The following is a 20,651-nucleotide window of genomic DNA, read 5'->3' as shown; positions in this document are numbered from 1 at the left end:
TCTAAGAAACGTCACATACATGCACATCCCCGAGTGATTCAAAGCAACCAGTACGTCTGGGACCTCTTAGCCGGAGAGACCGCTCTCAGAGACCCCAGCTCAAAGAAAGGCCCCAGGAGATCTCAACAGAGGCGGCAGTAAGACTCTTCAGCACACAGAGGCAGTCTCTGGAGACTTGAGCGCACACAGACCGCCATGACAGCCCCGGCACACACAGCCAGCTCAGTCTACCGGGGGCGCTGTGTGACCTCGGCAGAGGGGAGGGGGGGAGGGAGAGCGGGCCTGGGAGAAGGAAAAGAAGTGGAAGGAGGAGTCGAGTGAGGGGAAAGACTTGTGCCAAACTTGTGCATTTGTAGTTCTTGCCAATAAAGCATTATTGAAATCAGAGACGGCGTGAGGGAGGGCAGCGGAGTGGGAGTGAGGGAGCCGTGCTTTTCTCAGCTGCTCTCTCGCAGTCAGTCTGCAGGCTGAAGCTGCCAGTCTGCAGTCTCGAGGGTGAAGTCTCCGGTCTGCTGCGCCCAGGGTCCGGCCCTCAGCGCGGAGTCTCCAGTTCGTCTCCGGAGTGCTGGTCCCAGTGTGAAGTCTCCAGGCTCCATCAGTCCGGTCGGCTGTGGGCAGTCGCCGGTGAGAAGTTTTCAGTCGGTAGCAGGCAGTCTTCAGTCTGCACCCTGCAGTGCCTGCACTGTCCTGTCTGCAGGGGGCGGCTTGCAGTATTGATGCCACCGTGCCCCGCGGGGTGTCTGCAGCAGGCACGGTCCTGCCTGTGTGTGGAGTCTGCTGTCTGCAGTGGGCTGTCTCCCGCCCGCCGGCTCCTGTGTAAATAAAGTCAACAGCGGCAGTGACGGATCTGTCTAAAATCTGCAGCCGGGGCAGCCTCTGGTTTGCAATGCAAAGTCTCGGGAGCGCGGTCCCCACCCCCAGCACGCAGCCCGCGGCCCCGGCGGCGTCTCTATTTGCCTGATGAGGTGAAGGAATGGAAATGTTTAGTCTGTGAGACAGGAGCGAGTCCCGGACACGGTCCCGCTGCAGGGGTGTGTGCAGCGCTCTGACTGGGCTGCACCATCACCGGGGCCACCACGAATGGAGAGTAACACTCACGGGAACCCCCCCGTCACCACGCTCTGTCTGACGGCCCCGGACAGAGCAGCGGTCTGCATGGAGCCGGAGAGGGCCCAGCGGGGCCCCCTGTGACCGGAGGAGCCCCCCAGAGCAGTGCGCAATGGTAGGTGCATCTTCCGTCCGGGGCTGGCTGGCTGTCTCTGGTCTGTCTGTCCTGCAGCGTGCCTAACACTTTACTCCGCTCCCCTGTGTGTGCGTGTCTCTTCGCAAGGCCTGTATGTTGTGTCTCTCAGGCGTGGGGGTCAGGGGTGGTGCTGCGGGGGATGACTGCGCGGGGTGGAGGGAAGCAGCAGCTCACCGTCCCCACAGACAGTATGTTTTAAGGATTTTTGGGACCCAAGGCAGGGCATTTTGTGACCCCGTTCGTACTATTATTGCCCATTTTCTGGCAATTGAACTAGACATGATGCCAACAAACTTTAAAAACAAGGGTTCACACAAAAACAGTTGAAATATGTCTTTCCAGAGCCCCCAACCACCCCCCCCCCCCAAAAAAAAAAACCTCAAGTTGCCCGTGGGCAAAGTGAGAGAGACCAAGAGGCGGAGACCGCCAGAGAGGAGAAAGGCTGACATATGGAAACAGACTGAGGCAAGCTAGATAAACAGAAAGTTCACTTTCCTAGGGGGCTCTGGGAAATTGCCCATTTTGCCCATGCCTTAAATTGCCTCTACCCAAAGACCTTTTGCAGCATTAGTCCAGGAGCTGGCAAAGAGACCTCCCTCGCCTGTGCAGGGAGTGATCCTATAGCATTCACACAAGCCACTGACTTGTAAACAAACTGCGATAGGGAGACTGAGTGTGTCTCTCCAGGGGGGCAGACTGTGGTTCCTGCAGGGCGAGGGGTGGTGGTCTCTACAGGGAGCCGGGCTGCCTCCACTCTAGCAGGGAGTGTCTGCGACCATCCAGGCAAGTGAGGCCCAGCAAACAAATAGTCTGTGCCACAAGCAAGGGCTCACGCCTTAGTATGCAACGTGCCCCTTGTGTTGCGTGACACCGTGTGGTTATATTAGGCTCCTGTAGAAAGTATTGCTGGCGCTGGACACACATTGATGGTAGGATAGATACCCCGTGGTGCTGAGATGCAACAGGACATGTCACTGATGAGCAACATTCTATGATATTCATACAATGTCCGCTTGCATCAGGACAGGACCTCATGGCAAGGATTAGCACAGCCCCAGCTAGGTGCTCTCTGATGCATTTCACGGTCAGCGCAAGTGATATTATGACAATATCCTGTGGTGTTTAAATGACACATAATTTGTTGAAGTTCTTTAATCGACAGTATTCTGTGACAATGAGAATTCAAGTGATAGCCTGTTGCTTTAACTGGCAGTATTCAGTGGCAATGAGAAATGATATCCACTGATATTAAGTATCGATGGGCAATAACCAGTGGTGTCAGTGAACACTCCCTGGTATGATAGATGGCGAATAGCAAGTGTTATTGACAGACTCGTTGCATTGATGGTCATTATGAGGTGTTATAGGTGGGTGGTACTGAGGAGCAAATCCACTGGTGTCCATGGGCAGTATCCACTGGTCCTAAGGCTTTCTCCTAAGGCACGGCTGACAACACTTTGTGGTACAGACAGCTGGTAGCCTCTGGCATTGATGGGGAAGAGCCTCTGCCACTGAAGGACACTACCCTCAGTATTCTGCCCTATTTATTTTCAGTATCCTGTAACATTTGGACAGTATCATAACACATTGATCTCCAGTGTTCTGCAGCTACAAACATTATCCTGTGGACTTGATGGGCAGTATCCTCTGGACATTGCACAATACTCCATGGAACTAATGCATCACATCCTCTGGTACCCTCTGGTATTTATGTCTTGTCATGTAGTATGAATGGTTACCACTATATGGTATTGTTCAGCATCATGAGACATCAGTGTGCCACACCAAGTTGTATTGATGGGCAATGGACTGAGCTGGTGATATACAACATCATGTGGTATTGACAGGGGTATCAGTATACAGGTGGACACGGTTCTCTCATATCAGCAATCAGTATGCTCTCACAAATGTTGCCAGGACTCCCATGTGCTGATGGGCAGCATTCTTTAAAATTAATGGGTGGGACTCCAGTAGTATTGTTGCACTGAATATCTTGCAGTATTTTTGTGAATGATTATGTGATAGCGACAGACATTCTCTGTGAACTGATTGGCAGTTATCCCCAGGAATGAATCAGCATTCGTTTGTGGTAGTTTGGTGTTGGTTATTATTCTCTCTTAATCAATTTGCAGAATTCTCAACATTGATGATGCAGGACCTTCTCTTTCGATGGGCAGTATCTGGTGGCGTTGTATTGCAGTATCACCAAGAATGAATGGGTGGTATTTCGTAGAGTTAAACTTTGGTATTGGTGGGCTTTATCCCAGGGTACTGATGTCCTGCCAGACTGATCAACACAGTCTTATTTTGTGGTGGTTTGTATCTTGTGCCATTGAAAGATAATAGCCTGCATTATCGATGGGAGGTATCCAGCAGCATTACTGTTCATAAGTACTATCCTGTGATATTGATAGACTGTATCCAGTGGCAATGGGAAACAATAACCTTTTGTATTGATGGATAATATCCTGTGTTATTTAGACAATACTCCATGTTATTGATGAGTGACTGGCTCTCGCACTTCAGCTGTATTGTGTAGTCTCGATGGCTTGCTGAGGAGGTGTTTTGTGTGATGTTTGTCAGCTGAACTCTTTTGAATTGATGGTCTGCATTCTATGGTATTTTTGACCTGTATCCTTTGGAATTGATGGGATGTACTTTGTGGCACTGATGGAAATTGCTGCGTGTATTGAGGGGCAGCTTCACATTGTATTGGATTGTATTGCGATGCTGATGGTCAGTAATATTACTGGGTCTCGTCTAGTTATACGTGGACAGTCTCCAGACACACTGACCAACATTATCAGCTTTTATTGATGACAATAGTCTAGGTAATATAGTTATGTACTGACATGTCAGATCGCCTCAAACTGATGCATAATATTTCATGATATTTATAGGCAGAATCCTTTTTCATTAGTGTTCTTTACGCATCAGAAGTGATGGGTGATTGGTAGCACCAACGGGCAATAACCTATGTTACTGACTAGCAGGAAACTGTGAAATTGGTAGTAAATATCCCATGTCGTTTATGAAAAATACTCTTTGGTATTGATGGGCGGTATCATGCGGTTATGATGGACAATATGGCCTGATATTGATGAGCAGTAACTTGCGGCACTAAAGGCCAATGTAGCAAAGTCACCTTTTCTGCACAGTCACCCCAATTGCTTTGTCTTTATCTCAGCCCCATTTTTGCTCGTATTAGGACTTTGTTCACTGTGGCCCTGTCTTGCAGGTCCACACACCGCGTGTGTTCTACCCCTAAAATGGTACTAAAATAGCCTTAACTCATTTGGACCGTTGTAAGTTGGGGCAGAAACAGCACCAGTGGTTTGGAAGCTATACATCGCAGAGGACTGCAATGTGTAGTTACGTCAGCCATGTATATGCCAAAAATATATAGCTCCAGAAAGCACCATTTGCTCTGTCGGGACTGGAGCTCAAAAGCACTGCAGTGACATAGGTCAAAGAAAATATCTCACCACATAGACAACGCTATTTTGATATATTACATAAGTCACCCCTAGACTGTGACTCATAAACCCACATGATTTGGTACTTAATATACAAAACTTTGGCGTACTCTGTTACTCTGTAATGGGAGTAGTATGTCCTGACAGTGGACAACTGCTCAATAGCTGTTTTGTCTGTGTAAACAGAAGTTTTATTTTCAGTTAACAGGCCTGGTATAAATAACATCATCGTTTTATATCCAAACCTGGGAAAATGACTGAGAAATGATTTAACTTTATTTCCCACTTAGCTTAAAAAATCTAATTTAATTGTGAAAGTAGCATTTTCACAACATCCCAGCTCCAATCCAGAGACTGAGTATGCATCATTGGCTGGCTATTGCTGACCCTGCTCGAGAAAGGAGAGTAGCTTGAATCTGGCCCCAAGTAAGCACAGGTGTCGTCAACAAAGGGTCACATAACATCTTGACGTTCCTAAGAAATATGCCAAGAAAGTGAAACATCTACCTTTCTCTGGTATTGATATGAGTCTCACCACCGAAATTAACAAAATCATTCAGAACGACAGGTAAAGCTTCACAGCGGGATACAAATCTCTGCTTCTTTCTAGTGGACTTGCAGAATCTAGTTGTGAGAGCATTTAATTCAAAACTGGAAAGCATCGATGCATTGTATGGTTGCTTGCCAAATAATGAGGCAACACCAATACCAGGCCTGTAGAACGCTGCAACTCAATAGATTTGTGTGCTCTGTCAAATCGATGGACCCTGTATGTCGCCTTAGGAAGTCATTTCTCTGTTTCCCAGTAAAGACCAAGGTCAAATTTAAGATCCTAACACTTAACCTACAAATGTCTCCTATGTGGGGCTCCTTGTACCTCAAGCATGAAATCAAGAAGCGCAAGCCTGCTAGAATTCTGAGATCTGATGATCTCTTCCTTCACACAGTGCCCCCTACAATATGCGAATCATGGGGTGGTTGGTGATTCTCCCTGCTTGGCCTTAGACTGTGGAATGAATGCCCCTTTTATGTCAGAAACGGCCTTTGCCAATTTTCTCTCCCAAAGTCATACAACTTTGTCTCTTTCGTTAACTTTTCTTTCTCAATTCTTGTGGAACCACGATCTGATCTTTGATTGATTTAAGCCTAAACATCACTTGGTTAGTTGTGTGTAGTATAAACCAATATATTTAAAAATAAAATGGCGAACATACCATGGTCCACGCGAGAGTCATCCAATCTCAACAATATGCAGTGTTTAACAGTAGTGATGGCTCCGATCCTGTGGCATTGATGGGCAGTAGTCTGTGGCGCTGATACATCATTTCCTGTGCTATATATGCGTAATATTCCATGGTAGTGGTAGAAACTACCTCTTGGCCCTGATTGGCACTATCCTGTGGTAAACATGGGCATGGCCGAGTGGCATCGATGGACCATTGTCAGTATTCAACAGCCTGTGACACTGAGCCTTTGACTCAAGTAAGTAAGCATTAATACTCACGAGTACACATGAGTACACATTATTTGACACATATCTCATTTATCTATGGCACAATCGTGAATTCTGACCAAAGGTGATCTATTTTCATCGCGGGACAAATGATGGGGATGCCATGGCCTACTCATATGTGTTATTAAGTGGACTCTTGAGAGTGTTGGCATCCATGAAGGGTAACATTTTACAATCCGACTGTTGTAAAACTCCCAGCTGCAGAGTTCCTTGCCTCCTCTTGATATACAAAACGTGCGGAGTCTCCAGCTTTACCCTTAGTAAGAGTAGTATTGCTTCCCAATGTGTGTCCGACCTTTTGAATTCGTGCACCGCTTCTGCCTCTATCTGTGTCTGCTGGGATGTGTTAAGGGTCCACCGCCCTTTCTGTGACCGAATATTATTACCCACTTCCTGCCTCTTATCCTGCCCTCCTAGCCCTGTGCTCTCGTGCAGTGCTGCCACCTAGGAGTGTAACGCGTTCTGTGCATGCAGATACTCCTCTGCAGGGACCACCGTGGCTGTGGACACCCTCCTCTCTCCCCTTCCTCACTGTGTCTGCACATTTACTTTTCTGAGCCGCAGATCTCAGGACTTGTGATGCAGCCCAGGCAACAGTGTGCCGTCTGCCTCTCAGTGGTCTTCTTACTGCTTCAAGTAGAGCTCTCCTGCCCTCACTTTTCCATTTGTTCTTCTAATTTTGCCTCCTCTTCTTTTTCTTTGTAACTTGTTATTAATGGACACAGAGTGTCTGTTGCTGAAGCCATGTACTGTCCTCCTCACTCACTCAGTATTTCTGGCTGGCATGTCTTCCTGCGCAGGAGACTCATGTCACAGGTTCCTTGGCAGGGGCACGTTTCAAAACTTGTTGCTCACGCGCTGAGTACTAGACTTTGTTGAAGATGAGAGTCACCGAAAGTGGATCTCCTTTCAACTTGAAGTACTAGCGCCACCATGCCCAGACCATGACTCTGTTAATTGTATTAGAGGGCACTCCTTTTTACCTGCACCTTAAGTTGGGGAGGATGCCTAGTGGCCATCCCTGGTGGATGCAAGTAACCTGTCCTGAGCAGGATCCCTTGCCTCCCCCAAGAGTTTGAGATGTATGTGCGTATCATGATGTGCAGTACATAAGCACCAACCTAACTTTTTGCCTGCCTCCCTCCACTTTTTGGACACTGTTTTTGCTGGTTTTAGGACTCTGCACACTTTTCGACTGCTAACCAGTGCTAACGTGCAAATGCTCTCTCCCTTAAAACATGATGACAGTAGTTCATACCCAATTGGCTTATTTAATCTACTTGTAAGACCCCAGTAAAGTGCACTACATGTGCCCGGGGCCTGTAGATTAAATGCTACTAGTGGGCCTGCAGCACTGATTGTGCCACCCACATAAGTAGCCTCTTAACCATGCCTCAGGCCTGCCATTGCAAGGCCTGTGTGTACAGTTTCACTGCCACTTCGACTTGGCATCTAAAAGTATTTTCCAAGCCTTAAACTCCCCTTTTCCTACATCTGTCACCTCTAACGCAGGCCCTAGGTAACCCATAGGTAAAAGGCAGGACATGTACTTGTGTAGCTTATATGTCCTGGCAGTGTAAAATTCTTAAATTCCTTTTACACTGCTGTGAGGCCTGCTCCTTTCATAGGCTAACATTAGGGCTACCCTCATATACTGTTGAGTGGTAGATTCTGATCTGAAAGGAGTAACAAGGTCATATTTAGTATGGCCAGAATGGTAATACAAAATCTGCTGACTGGTGAAGGTGCATTTGATATTACTATTTTAAAAATACCACTTTTAGAAAGGGAGCATTTCTCTGCACTTAAATCCTTATGTGCCTTACAATCCCCATCTGGCTTGGTTAGTTGACAGCTCCCTTGTGCATTCCACTCAGACAAACCCCAAACACAGGATGCTCAGTCACACTTGCACACATCTGCTTATTGAATGGGTCTTCCTGGGCTGGGAGGGTGGGGGGCCTGACACTTACATGTCAAAGGACAGTAGTCTGCCCTCACACAAAGGACTGCCATACCCCATACTGGGACCCTGGCAGACAGGATGAAACTTGTGCACTCCTAAGCCACTCTTTGAAGTATCCCCCACTTTAAAGGCACATTTGGGTATTTAAGCAGGGTGTCTGACCCTACCAACTCAGAAACTTCTGAGGTAGGCACTTCCACCTCACAGACACTTCTGGAAAGAAACCACTGGAGAAGAAACCCTGAACCAGAATCTGCAACCTCCCAAGAGGAACTGCCTGGCTGCCCAAAGGACTCACCTGTCTGTTTTTCTGCAAAGGACTGTTGCCCTGCTGTTGCCCTGCTGCCTTGCTGCCCTCTGGCTCTGCTGAGAAGTACCCTCCAGTGGCTTGGATAGAGCTTCCCTCCTGTTCCCTGAAGTCTCAGAATCAAAAAGACTTCCTCTCTGCAAAAGAACTCCTTGTGCGGCAGAAATCAACGCACAGTCTGCAAGAAACAATGTACAGCCTGCCTTGCGGTGAGAAAATCACCGCACGCGAAACCGGAACGACACAGCCTGACTTCCTGATGAGAAGATCGACGCAGTGCCAGCGTTGTGACCGGAAATTCGACACTCTGCCCACTGGATTGATGCAAAGCCGAACCGGAACGACGCAGCCCGACTTCCTGAGAGGAATCAACGCAGCGCCTGCCGTGCGGCAGAAATTTCCATGCAACGCCCACCAGATCGATGCAACCCCTGTGACTTCATCCTGCACGCCCAGGTTTTCAACGTATCATCCTTGGGGCGTCCAAAAACCCCGCAACCGAAGAGGATCCCAGTCTGCACGCCAGAAATCGACAGACAGCTTGCCTTGCGTGAAAACTCAATGACGCATCGTCTTTGTGCGCCAGAAAAATCGACACACACCTCCCCGTTTTCCATGCAACTCCTCCGCTGCGGTCCTTTGCGGAGAATTTGAACGCAAACCAGGTACTTTGTGCTTGCAAGAGACATTTGTTGCTTTTTAAAGACTAAAGACACTTTATATCACTTTTACAGTGATAACTCAACGTATACTTATTGAATCTTGTTCGTTTTGACCTGCATCTTATCAGATAAAAATTATATATTTTTCTAAACACTGTTTGGTGTATTTTTGTGGTGTTCCACTGTGTTATTGCACAAATACTTTACACATTGCCTTGTAAGGTAAGACTGACTGCTCAGTGCAAATGCTACCAGAGGGTGGGCACAGGATAATTTGGATTGTGTGTGACTTACTCTGACTAAAGTGTGAGTCCTTGCTTGGACAGGGGGTAACCTGACTGCCAACCAAAGACCCCATTTCTAACAACAAGTAATCACAGGAAGTTGGGAAGCCTTGTTAAATAACATAGTAGTTGAGATGGATGTCTCTGTTGTCCCAGTGCATGTCCCAGTGCATGTCTCAGTACAGCTTCCCCCTCGTGCCCTCACAGCACAGTCCATTGCAGCCAGGCTATTGCACTTCAGGATTGGGTCCACAACTATTTACTGGGACAGGGAAGGCTTGGTTGTGCATGTGTCACAGGATCAAGCTCGCCTGAACAGGCCCAACTGTGTTTTTCAACAAAGGAGCACCTTAACCAGACTGTGGCTGCAGACCATGCTGCTGCTGTAATCTGGATAAAAGAGATATCCTAACTGTGTATCCCAATACATTGTGGGCAGCTCTGGCAGAGGCCAACTGAAGCCCAGCAAAACAATCCCATTTGCTAGTGAACTGTCTAAGAGTAATGCACCTTTCTGTTTAGTATTTTGTGAAATCAGTCACCATCGTGGAATCAGAGACCCCGAGAGCATTATGTGATGTTCAGCACCTGTATGCTGCCCTCCACCCAAAGAAAGATGCACTTGGACTGAATTGCTTTCTCCCTACTGTTTCAAGCGTTGCACCAGATCTGAGTGGCTGGCTGAGCTGAACTCCACTGCTACTGTTTCAAATACAAGCTGGCCTTGTGGGTCAGGTACTCACGTTCACCCTGCACTTCAAGAGGAGGCTCTGTGCACCAACAAAGGAGGAATAGAAACAGGACTGGGGTACTTGGCAGCCCTCAATAGTAGTGACTAGCATTGGTGGACCCAAAATAAAAGCTTGCTTCTGCTGTGTCCTGAAAGAGGAGGTAAACCTTCCTGAATGCTTGGAATTTGTCTCAATTCAGCTCAACACTATGAAGCCAAGCTGCTATGAGTGCTTCTATGAAGGCTACTGCCTGTAAAGGGGTCTACCCTAGATTCGACTATTCGAGCCACAGCCCAACTTTGCTGAACGACAAACATTGCCAAAAATGGAGTACTCGTGCATCTCTTCATGCCTTCATCATACGCTCTGGAAGTGAGAGGATGTGGGGGTGATCACCCCCCAAATAACTGTGCTGGAGTTCAGAAGGTGAATGCATAATGAACATGCCCTTAAATGTTGTCTTTGTCACTTGCAGAGCACTAATGGCAGGCTATCAATTATTCTTTGAACATGGAGAGTGGTGTTTACTTTTCATTCTTTGATTAAACAGTGACAGGATTTTATAAATAAATCGGTATGCTCATTTTGCTGGAGAACAGGGAGTGTGAAAGGAAAGGCTGCAGGGTGTTATATTTTTCCAACACAATTTAAATACCTGTAAATGGACTGTACAATTAATTCAATACATAGCAGTTAAGAAGCACTTATTTTTGTAATTATGAAGTGTGATGGACATAAACATTTTTAATAGGATCAAAGCAAATCAAGACACTTTAGTTAATTGATGTGCAAATTATAATTGTTTCCAGAAACCCTAATTCCACACATTGTCGTTTGTGCTCTAAAGAGTTTTATCATTGAAACTGCATGTCTGTTCAAATATAGTGGCCAATTCAATAAAAAATGAGCTTTCTATAAATGACAATTTACTGCCACAATACATTTACATTACATTTCGAAGCACAACAGGCAATACCTGTTACAAGGATAGCTCAGTGCCTTCCGCACTCTTTGATTTAATTTAATCCTAATCTTAACATTTCTTTACTCACATTTGCTGGAATTTGGCCTGTCTTTTCAGCCCTCTTTTAAAGGTTTGCCTGCCTATTGATTTGTTTTAGTTTCACGTCTGACGTTGTCACTTTCTGGTTGGTTTTGTTTAAGTCCTTCTTTTCTCCATATTCTATAATTTGGGTTTGGCATAGGTCTGTCTATTTCCAGCTCACTTGTTAGTTGGATTTTTCCTAAAGTTGTCTTTTCTGCAATCAATTATATTGTTTATTTCAGATTAACAAGAAAGCTATAAGACAATGCATATAACATAAACACCAACAGACAATACATTCAACAAAAATAACATCAGACCATAGCATGTCATCTCTAATTAAAGCACAATAAAAACGAGGAATACTAAAACATAGTTAAAAATATTTAATAGTGAAGGCCATTAGTCCTTTCTATACTGGAGCCCCGCATAGGAGGAGCACATAAGATTTCTGACTGGTTTGATAATGTTTTATGTCTTTCAGCTTTGTTCTTTGTCTGGTTTTGTGCTAAAAGAGTTTTCCCTTCCAGCCCCACTCTTTGATTGAGGTTTGGTCCAAAATCAGCTTTCTCACTCTTTCAGTAGGTGTCATCTAAGCCTCTCTGTTCCCCGCCTTCTCTTTTGCTTGGTGATGTATCATGAGTGGCAGGATTTAACCCTGTGGGTTGTGTTTCACATATATCTAATTTATCTAATTTCCTCTTGCTCCTCAATTGGAAGGAGTTCTAAGTCCATCACTTCGTTTTCATTCACTATTCACTAGTTCTACAGCTGCTCATTCTTCCTTCATATCATATTTTGTTTGGACTGTGGTCTTAATCTGTCTCTGCTGCTTTCACTCTCTTTGGTTATTTTTGATCACCTCACACTTTTATTCAATTTTTTGTCGAATCTGTCTTTTTTTTTCTTATTCTTTAGTCAGACTGTGTTTTAAGTCCTTTTTCTTCGCAGAAGCTTACTGATTGGGTTTTGTTTTTAAGGGTTTTTTTTCTCTCCCGCTGCTGTTTTTGTGCCCACTCACCAGTTTTGGTTTCGGTCTCCTAAGTTTGTGGAACCTCTTGGTTCCTCTTTCCTTACATGTCTCTTGCATCAGACCCATCTATGTTCTCACCCCCCGTCTGTCAAACAATCCTGCCTTCTCCTCTATAAGCTTCCATGGCTCTGTGGCTTTCTTAGTCAGTTTTATTTTTTAAGGATGGCAAATTATTTGTCCCCTGGCTTGCCATTTCACTAACGCCTTGTTCCACCACACTCTGCCGTCCCACTGTTGTCTGTTGAAGTCTTTACTTCTGGTCCCTTCGCAGTACCAGACATGATAAGCATAGATTATAGTAATTACCATGTTGCCAAACCACAAATTGAATGTTCTCTTTAGGGAGTAGGCGTTACTTTCACCCTTGTCTTCGGAAGTAATAACGCTAGGCCGGCCTTGGGGGCTCATACCTGTGTCGCCGAGGTTATGGGGACGGGGCTTTTCTGCATTCGGTAGATTGCCAGTGTCAGTGCTTGAAATGAAAGCCACAGAAAGGAGGTTGGGAGGAGTGGCGACGCAGAAAGAGGATGGGGCCTGTAGGGCACAGTCAGCACGGAAAATCTAAATGAATCCCACCTATGGCCCACTAGTTAACCCCCAGTCCACACTATGCATTACTATTATTTCTGCCCCAGGGAAATTGACAGCTGGAATACATGGGTTATAAGGCTGTTACAGCACCATTTATTGGCTACCGTTTATATTTTATGATAATTTATGGATACAGGGGACCTGCTGCAAATATATGTCTGTATCCAGAAAGGTTCAATGCAGAAGTTCTGGGAAGACAGCTGAGGTGGTTACATTTTCTACGGAGCCCAGTGTGGAAATGGTTTGAATCATCATAAGATAGTTTGGAGGACTAGTGTGCCTGCTGCTGATAATTGTGTGTAGCCTGCTTGTCACAGGCTTGTATTCTATATAAGATAGCTCAGTCTTTTAACGGATTTGTTGTGTGCATGCTTGTGTAAACCGCAGAACACAAGTTCCAAATCCAGGTTTTAACTTGTTCTTCAAAGGTTGACAACAAGGGTGCCGTTGAGTTAAGAAGTAGTAATTAACAGTTACTATATTAAAAAATTGCTTGAATTGTGTGCTGTCAGATGGCAATTATTAGCATTCTTAGTCTTATGTGTCGTATGTAAATGCACAGCTTTAGTAAACTCCTGGTTTAGCTCTTTGCCGACTTTCTGCAGGCAGAAGGAATGTTTTTAGGTCTAATCAGTGCAGCTGTCTACTGACGTTTTGCTAACATTCTTTAAAGTTTACATGGTGTGAGTTTTGACTCCACTCAGAGGAGTATTTCTCTCTCAACTCCTTGTATTGTGTGGCTGGTGTATCATTCAGTCTCCGGTGGAGTGCTTGCACAGCAATGCACGAGGGACAGTTTTACACCTCAGGTACACAGAATCATCATGCATTTAATTCTTTATCTCATAGATGCATCGTTCAAAAAAAGCAGTTTTTTTTTTCTCTGTTTCCACTTGTTTATTCGGGATTTAAATGCAGGCTGGACCTACGAACTTTGCTAATCACTCATTTTGAACATGTAGTTAGTAATGCGGATTCCAGAATCCAAGCAAATCATCTAACTGTGATTCTTAAGGCGCTTTGAAGATATGCTGAGACCTAGAGTCATTATGTTGTGTTATGCTAGAAGCATCCTATGGTGCTCGTTCTCGCATAGGTTTGGCCTTCCAGTCCTAGTGGGAGTCCAAGGGCCTCGGCACAATTGTTTTGGTGCAGGAATTCCAGGGAGGCAGAATCTCTGATGCCAGGAAAAGCATGGCTGAGGGAAAATCATCTCTAGAGGGGCCCAAGGTGCCCCTGCCACTCTAAAGATGCAGTTTTAATAGTGTGCAATTGATGTTTTGGACCAAGTAATTCCGGCTCTGGAAACACCGGACACTCATAACATACTGGAACAGTCCTCCGGGGGATATCGCTCCACCTTTCTTGTAATGAGGCCCTAAGGGATTTCCAAGCATGCCCTAAATAAGAAGGGTCTGAACTGATACCTCGGCTTGTATATCGATTGTAGTGAGTACCCCAAGGTGATTAGATAAAAATATAGTACCTTGGCACTCCACCACTCATATTTCATAAGCATGATTTCTCGCAGGTTCAGCATTGATAGCTTGAGGTTTCATCTTTACTTCGTTAAGGATGCTGCAAATAGGGACATATCATGAAGAAAAATGGGTGAACGATATGACAACTGCTCGACATGTCAGTACTACAGTGACTAATGCAGACCATTTACCTTAAGAAAGGTTGGCAGCAGAAGCGCCGGAGTGAAACACATATCGGCTCCATGTACATCGACAACACCTTTAAATAAAGGTGTAACCTTAAATCATCAATACTGAAGCTGTAATTTCCAAACATGGTTTTGATGATTCCATCGCAGACCATAGCCTAGTTTAGCTTATGATGGTGTGCAATATGTTATTCTGTTCCTCTGTTAGCTAAGGTGTTATTCGAGGAGTAATGGATGTATTTTTCTTTTGATGTTCGATGGGTGAGGACGGTCGGCTACCCCAAATCATTTCTATATCTTCTTGGCTGGCAAGTATAAGACTATATGGGGATATCTGGCAATAGCTGCTGCTTATGGATGCCCTCAGTCATATTTAGGCAGTCTTAGATTTAAACTAGGTGTTATGTCTAATGTTTTATGTTGAAGGTTAGTGTGTTGAGCTGACTGTTCTCCAAGGTGAATAGTCCAGAAACAACTGCCCCTGCACCCATTAAAACTTGCACATCAAGCAAAGTAGGCCCCAGAGTGACATGAATAGAATAATCCGGTCCATGTGGAGAGGCGGGGCCAGTTGTCAAGAACTCAAAAGAGCCAGAAGAGTCCTGTAGCGTAGGTGTGTTTTTGCTGTTTTCGCTGTTTTTGCTGTTTTTGCTGCCAGACCTTTGCTGCAGTTGGCTGTGTCTGGGGTGGGACTACGTTCCCTAGACTTCCGGTGGAGAGGCAGGGCCGGTGGTGAAGCGCTTAAAGTGCCAGAGGAGTCGTGCAGCGCATGCCCGGGCCAAGACCGGATCTGCCTCCATCTGTCATCAGCCGGAAGAGGCTGGGCCACCTCTCTTGGCGCATGGCAAAGGTACAGTCTTCACAACAGTTTATTTTCTCCTAGCAGTAGGTTTTCTGATAAGCCTGTGTGAAAGTGGTGTCTCACTGTGCAAACTTTCTTATTTAACTATCAGCATTTAGCCATCACGGAGAAAAAGAAGAACACTGGTAGCAGGTCAGTTACTCCACATGTCAAAAGTACATCCATCTATTGCATGCTGGAACGTACCCAGAACGTCATCAGCACGGAAATTGCTCTCACAGAGAGTAGGCTGTCCTTAGGTACCAGTAGCAGTCAGTGTGGCGACACAGGAGTTAGACTGTCGGTTACATCTTCCCCGGCTTGTTTAGACACCACCTCAGTGGATATGCGTGGCAGCCCACGGGCCCCCGCGATGCCTTCTATCCTGCTGAAGTTAGTGAGCTCTTTATCCCTAGGGAACTCCTAGTCAACTGTTGCACCCCGAAGAAGACCTAAGTGAGCCATTTCCCATAAGAAGCCTAACAACAAGGTAGACAATGCTGACATTGTTAACGTTAGCCAGGAAGCTCCCCGACTGGACCTTTTACAGATTGCTGATTCAGGGGTTAGACATCTTCTCCACAGTGTGTCTCCTTCAGGGGTTGGGGGAACGTGACTGTCTAGTGACACTCTGATTCGCTTAATGAAGGGCTATTTTGAGTGGCTGAGCTCATGGCTTAAATTGGAACCGTCACCTCTGGTTACTCATTTAGAAGCCTTGGAAGCCAAGTTAGCATCAACTTTGTTGTCCCCTTGTTTAACCCTCTTCTGACTGTAATGATGGCAGGTCATCCCATTGTTTCAGCATGCCTGAGCTCAAGCTTGCCTCCTAAAGAGTCTTCCGTGGCAGCATCTAGTACAGCGACGCCTGTGTTTTCAACTTCCAACAGGAAACCCTTGCGGGAGGATGCATATGCACAGATCGAACAATGAGTCAGCCAAATGGGGTCGGGTCTCGAGATGCATCTGGAGGAGCATTGCCAGCCACCTTAGCCTCAAAACCGCTAAATAGCTCTTCAGTACCTGGACCAGATCCCAACAGAGTCATTATAAATATCCCGCCTGCTGCAACCTCGTACATGGTAGTACTTATCGGGGTTCCCCCATGTGTAGGGGACAGGTTGAACCTTACGAGGAGCTTCTTAACAAATTCTTTGCTGGCTTGCGTGACATAAAGGTTTCCCAATGTTTCACACCAGAGACATTTTAATTGTGTACAGGTGTGCCTGGATTGGCTCTGAATCTGGAAACCCTGCAAGTGATTATTTTATCATAAATGTCAGATTTCTGTTTTTAGCCTACAACTTACTGTTTGCCCACATACGTCCCTTGCTCTGTGGAGTGATATTAATGTGGTTCCCTTCTGCTATTTCTATAAACGCCGACTCGCCACTTCCAGAAAAGCACCTGCCCTTCAGATGTTCCTACTAGTCAATCTAAAGTTAGTTGTGATCATCAGCATTTGGCTCAGCTTAACCAATTTGATTCTCATCCCAATGAGGTGCCTCTTAGGGCCTTGTATCTTGCCCCCCCTCACCCACAGTCACCTCACAGGGGCTGGCTGCTCTTTTTACCATCCCTAGAGCTAACAGATTTGACACGCTTGCAGATACTGATTAACTCTTGTAATGACCATTCCGCACACTATGAGGTAAAGGCATAAAAATACCGCTTTATTGCTGAACCAAACAAATGTGATCCGTCCTCTCACCATCCTCAAAGCAACTGGCTCAAAGAGAACCACAACACTGTAAAGATTCTATTGGAATTATAACACGGTATAATCCCAAATGTTAAAGGCATAACACACATGAGAGCATTATAAAAGCTACCCCACATTATAACACATCTCCCCCTTTCCACCCAACAGCAAACACCCTAAACAAAACCTAATTAAAAGTAAAATAATAGGAAAGTCAAACAACCTGTATTAAATCCTCTAAATAATGAGGGGGTCTACGAATTCTGGGAACATGCATCTCTATTGCCTTTCCATTTGCATCATGCACACACACATTTTCACACAAATCCCTTCCACCGCTCTTCACATTACCTCTCAGAACCCCTTCTGTACCATTCACCAACTCATCATCACTCACCAACATGTAGTTATTGAGTCTTTCTTCAGCCTGCCTCTCCTCCACACCTACCATTCCTCCTCTTTGGTGCAAAGCCACTTTGCGCTTATTCCATTTGTCACCATTCTCCAACTGCACGTGATCATGATACACATTCATCACTTTAAAGAGGCCCCAAAAAGTGGATAACCCTCCGATCATCCTTCCAGGTTTTATTTTTGCCCAGTCACCTTCTTCCAAGCCTTCTTTAACTCTCCTTCTCCTCTTATCCGCTGTCTTCTCATCATCACTATTGGTCAACCATGCGGGTATTAACTTTGTGCCTGTCTTTCTCCCTCTCATTCTTTCAAAGGCAGATACTCTGGTTGCCACATTTTCCGTTGTGCGATGAGCCCACACCATGTCAATTATGATCATCTCACATCCTTCCCACATTGCATAGCCATCAATATGGCACCTTTCACCAAACGGCTAACTCTCTCTACCATTCCATTTCCCTGAGGGTTGTACAGAGAAGTGTGATCATGCTTGCTCCTACAATTTTCCAAAAATCTTATCATTTCATGTGAAGTGAACTGTGTTCCATTGTCTGTTATGAACACTCAGGGAAGACCTTTCTCAAAGAACACTTTATTTACCATATTGATGGTACAACTTGTGGTCACTTCAGACAAAAACTTGACAACCACCCATCTGGAAAAAACATCAACCATCACCATGGCATTACTCAAATTTCTTTTGAGACTTTACATGGGACCAATAAAATCCAAACATACCGTGCTCTACAGTAAACCTAAATCCTCAATATGCCCAAATGCAGTTTGGACTCAGGTCTTTAACATTTTCGCTTTCTTTACAAACCTCAGATCTTTCAACCCACTGTGTTATCGTTTAATTCATACCTGGCCACCAAATATTTTCTCTGACCCTTTTTTTGTCATAGTGTGGCCTGGATGGCCATTGTGAGCCAGACTGTCAATCTTTTCCTTGAGTCCCCAGGGTGGCAAAAATGTGTAATTTCTCAAGATCAATCCATTGTCTACCAAGGTTAACTCATCCAATATCTTCACATACGGTCTCACTGACTGGGCATGTGCACTCTCTCTTCGCCCACCCCTTACAGCCATTTGTTCTACACCTATGACGACCTCATCATCACCTGCCACACATTTCTTCTATTCCTTTGCCGTAAAAGATCTCTTTACAAATTCCTCAATATCATCCATCCATGCTACCGCTTCTTCTTGGTCCTTGGCTAATATGTTTGTGCCACCCATCTCTTCCCAATTTACTGATTAACGTGAGACCGTCTGCCTGTGCATTTTTCCATCTCGGAATGTGTTCCACCCTGAACTGGTATTCCTGGAGCCTTGCAGCTAACCTTGCCAGCCTAGCTGACCCTTTCCATGTCCATCCAGGACTTAGCACTTTAACAAGTGGTTTGTGGTCTGTGCATAAGCAAAATTTTATGCCCCACAAGAAAGTTCCAAAATGTTCGACAGACCATACAGCAGGTAACTCCTCGTTCCCTATAATCAAGTAGTTACGCTCTCTGTCCGTCAAAGAGCGTGATGCGAAGTATCCTCCTTCTTCCCCTTAAGTTGGGACAGAACTGCTCCCACTTCACACGCACTTGCATCCACCATCAAGAACGTCTTGCGCTTGGTATCAAATGATGCTAAGTTACCTGCCTTACAAGTATCCTCTCTAATAGCGTCAAACACGTTCTGTTGTAATACATCCCATTTATCCCTTATGCCACATCATTCTTAAACTTTCAGTTTTCTCAGCAAAATTACAGACAAACTTTGAGTAATATTCTATGAGACCCATGAATGAATGCAGTTGGTCTTTGTTCCTTGGAAACAGATACAGATCTGATAGCTTTCAACAGATCCTCCTTTGGCTTTACCCCCTTACCAGGTATTGTGTGACCCGGGTAATCAATTTCCTCAACTAGGAATTTACATTTGTCTCTCCTAAATGTAAGTCCTGCCTCCTTTAGTTTGCCCAAGACATACCTGAGTTCTTGATTATGTTCCTTCACTGTCTCCTTGAATACTGTGATGTCGTCCCGAAAGTACAACACTTTCTGCATCCCCTTGAATACTTCTGACATTAATCTTTGGAAAACACTCACAGCTGAGGACAGCCTGAATTGCATCCTTGTAAACTGGAATGTTTCCTCCATAGTAATGAAGGGTGTGAAACTCCTCGACTCTTTATGCAATTTTACTTGGTGGTATGCACTTTTCATACCTAGCTTTGAAAAGTATCTGCCCCCTTTCAGTAACAATAGGAGTTCATTAATGTTTGTTTGGGAAAATGTGCCTGTCACAGCATGTTGGTTCAAGCTACTCAAATCTACACAGAACCGGAGCTTACCGTCACTTTTTTTGTGATAACTACAGGTGAGACCCACCCTGAAGCCACCATTGGTTCTATAATTCCCTCCTTTAACATGTTATCTAACATTTGTTTTACTTCTCCTCTTAAAATTATTGGAACTCTGTTCACCTTATGCTTCACAGGAACAGCGCCTTCCTCCAAAATAGCTTTGTGCATGTGTCATTTCAGCTCACACAGCCTTTCATCAAAGACTTCCGTCATGGGGATCAATCACAATACGTAAATCGTATTGGTGTACCCATCCTAGAATGAAAGGACCATCTCCAGCTACATATATTTTTCCTTCAATCAGTCATTACTTGAACTCTATCTGTGACACATAGTATTCTAAAACATCTATTTTTTTTTCCCTGGTTTCCTCTTGGATAATTGTCTCTATGTATTAATGTGACCTGTTGCCACTCTTAATCCACATTGCCTTCGGCATGATGGTGTACAATGAGCCAGAGTCTACCATAAGATCCATTTTTTTTACTCAAGATGGTAAAAGATGCTTTTGGTCTATTATTCCTCTCATTATCTTTAGTCTTGGTATGTACCATCAACACCCGATCCTCCTTGTAATAGTTTTCCAACAAATCCTCTGCACATGCTTCTCAGGATTTCCCACTGACTTTGCACATCCTAGCGTAATGTCCTTTCCGACCACATCTTCTGCATTCTTTATTAGCTGCAAAGCACCACTTTGCATCACTGGAATTTGCTGAACTTCCACACTTTGAACACACCTTCCCTTTGGCTCCTTTTCCAGGCCTGATGTGCTGTCTGTTGATTGCCACCACATTCTCCCACTGGTCATCCGC

At 45.1% G+C, this 20,651-nt stretch overlaps 1 protein-coding gene across 3 annotated transcripts in view; it reads left to right on the top strand.

Annotated features, from left to right (window-relative positions):
• The first annotated feature begins 380 nt into the window (after positions 1-380).
• ARHGEF40 (Rho guanine nucleotide exchange factor 40) overlaps positions 381-20,651 on the top strand; it is a 309,810-nt gene continuing 289,539 nt past the window's right edge. For all 3 annotated transcript variants that reach the window (XM_069239054.1, XM_069239053.1, XM_069239052.1), the window contains exon 1: positions 381-1,222. In XM_069239054.1, the coding sequence (XP_069095155.1) occupies positions 1,220-1,222 (3 nt within the window). In that variant the 5' untranslated portion in view covers positions 381-1,219. The remainder of the gene's footprint in view (positions 1,223-20,651) is intronic.

The sequence above is a fragment of the Pleurodeles waltl genome, chromosome 6, assembly GCF_031143425.1.
Source record: "Pleurodeles waltl isolate 20211129_DDA chromosome 6, aPleWal1.hap1.20221129, whole genome shotgun sequence".
In the NCBI taxonomy this organism is placed as follows: Eukaryota; Metazoa; Chordata; class Amphibia; order Caudata; family Salamandridae; genus Pleurodeles; species Pleurodeles waltl.
This window is presented reverse-complemented; position numbering and strand designations above follow the sequence as displayed.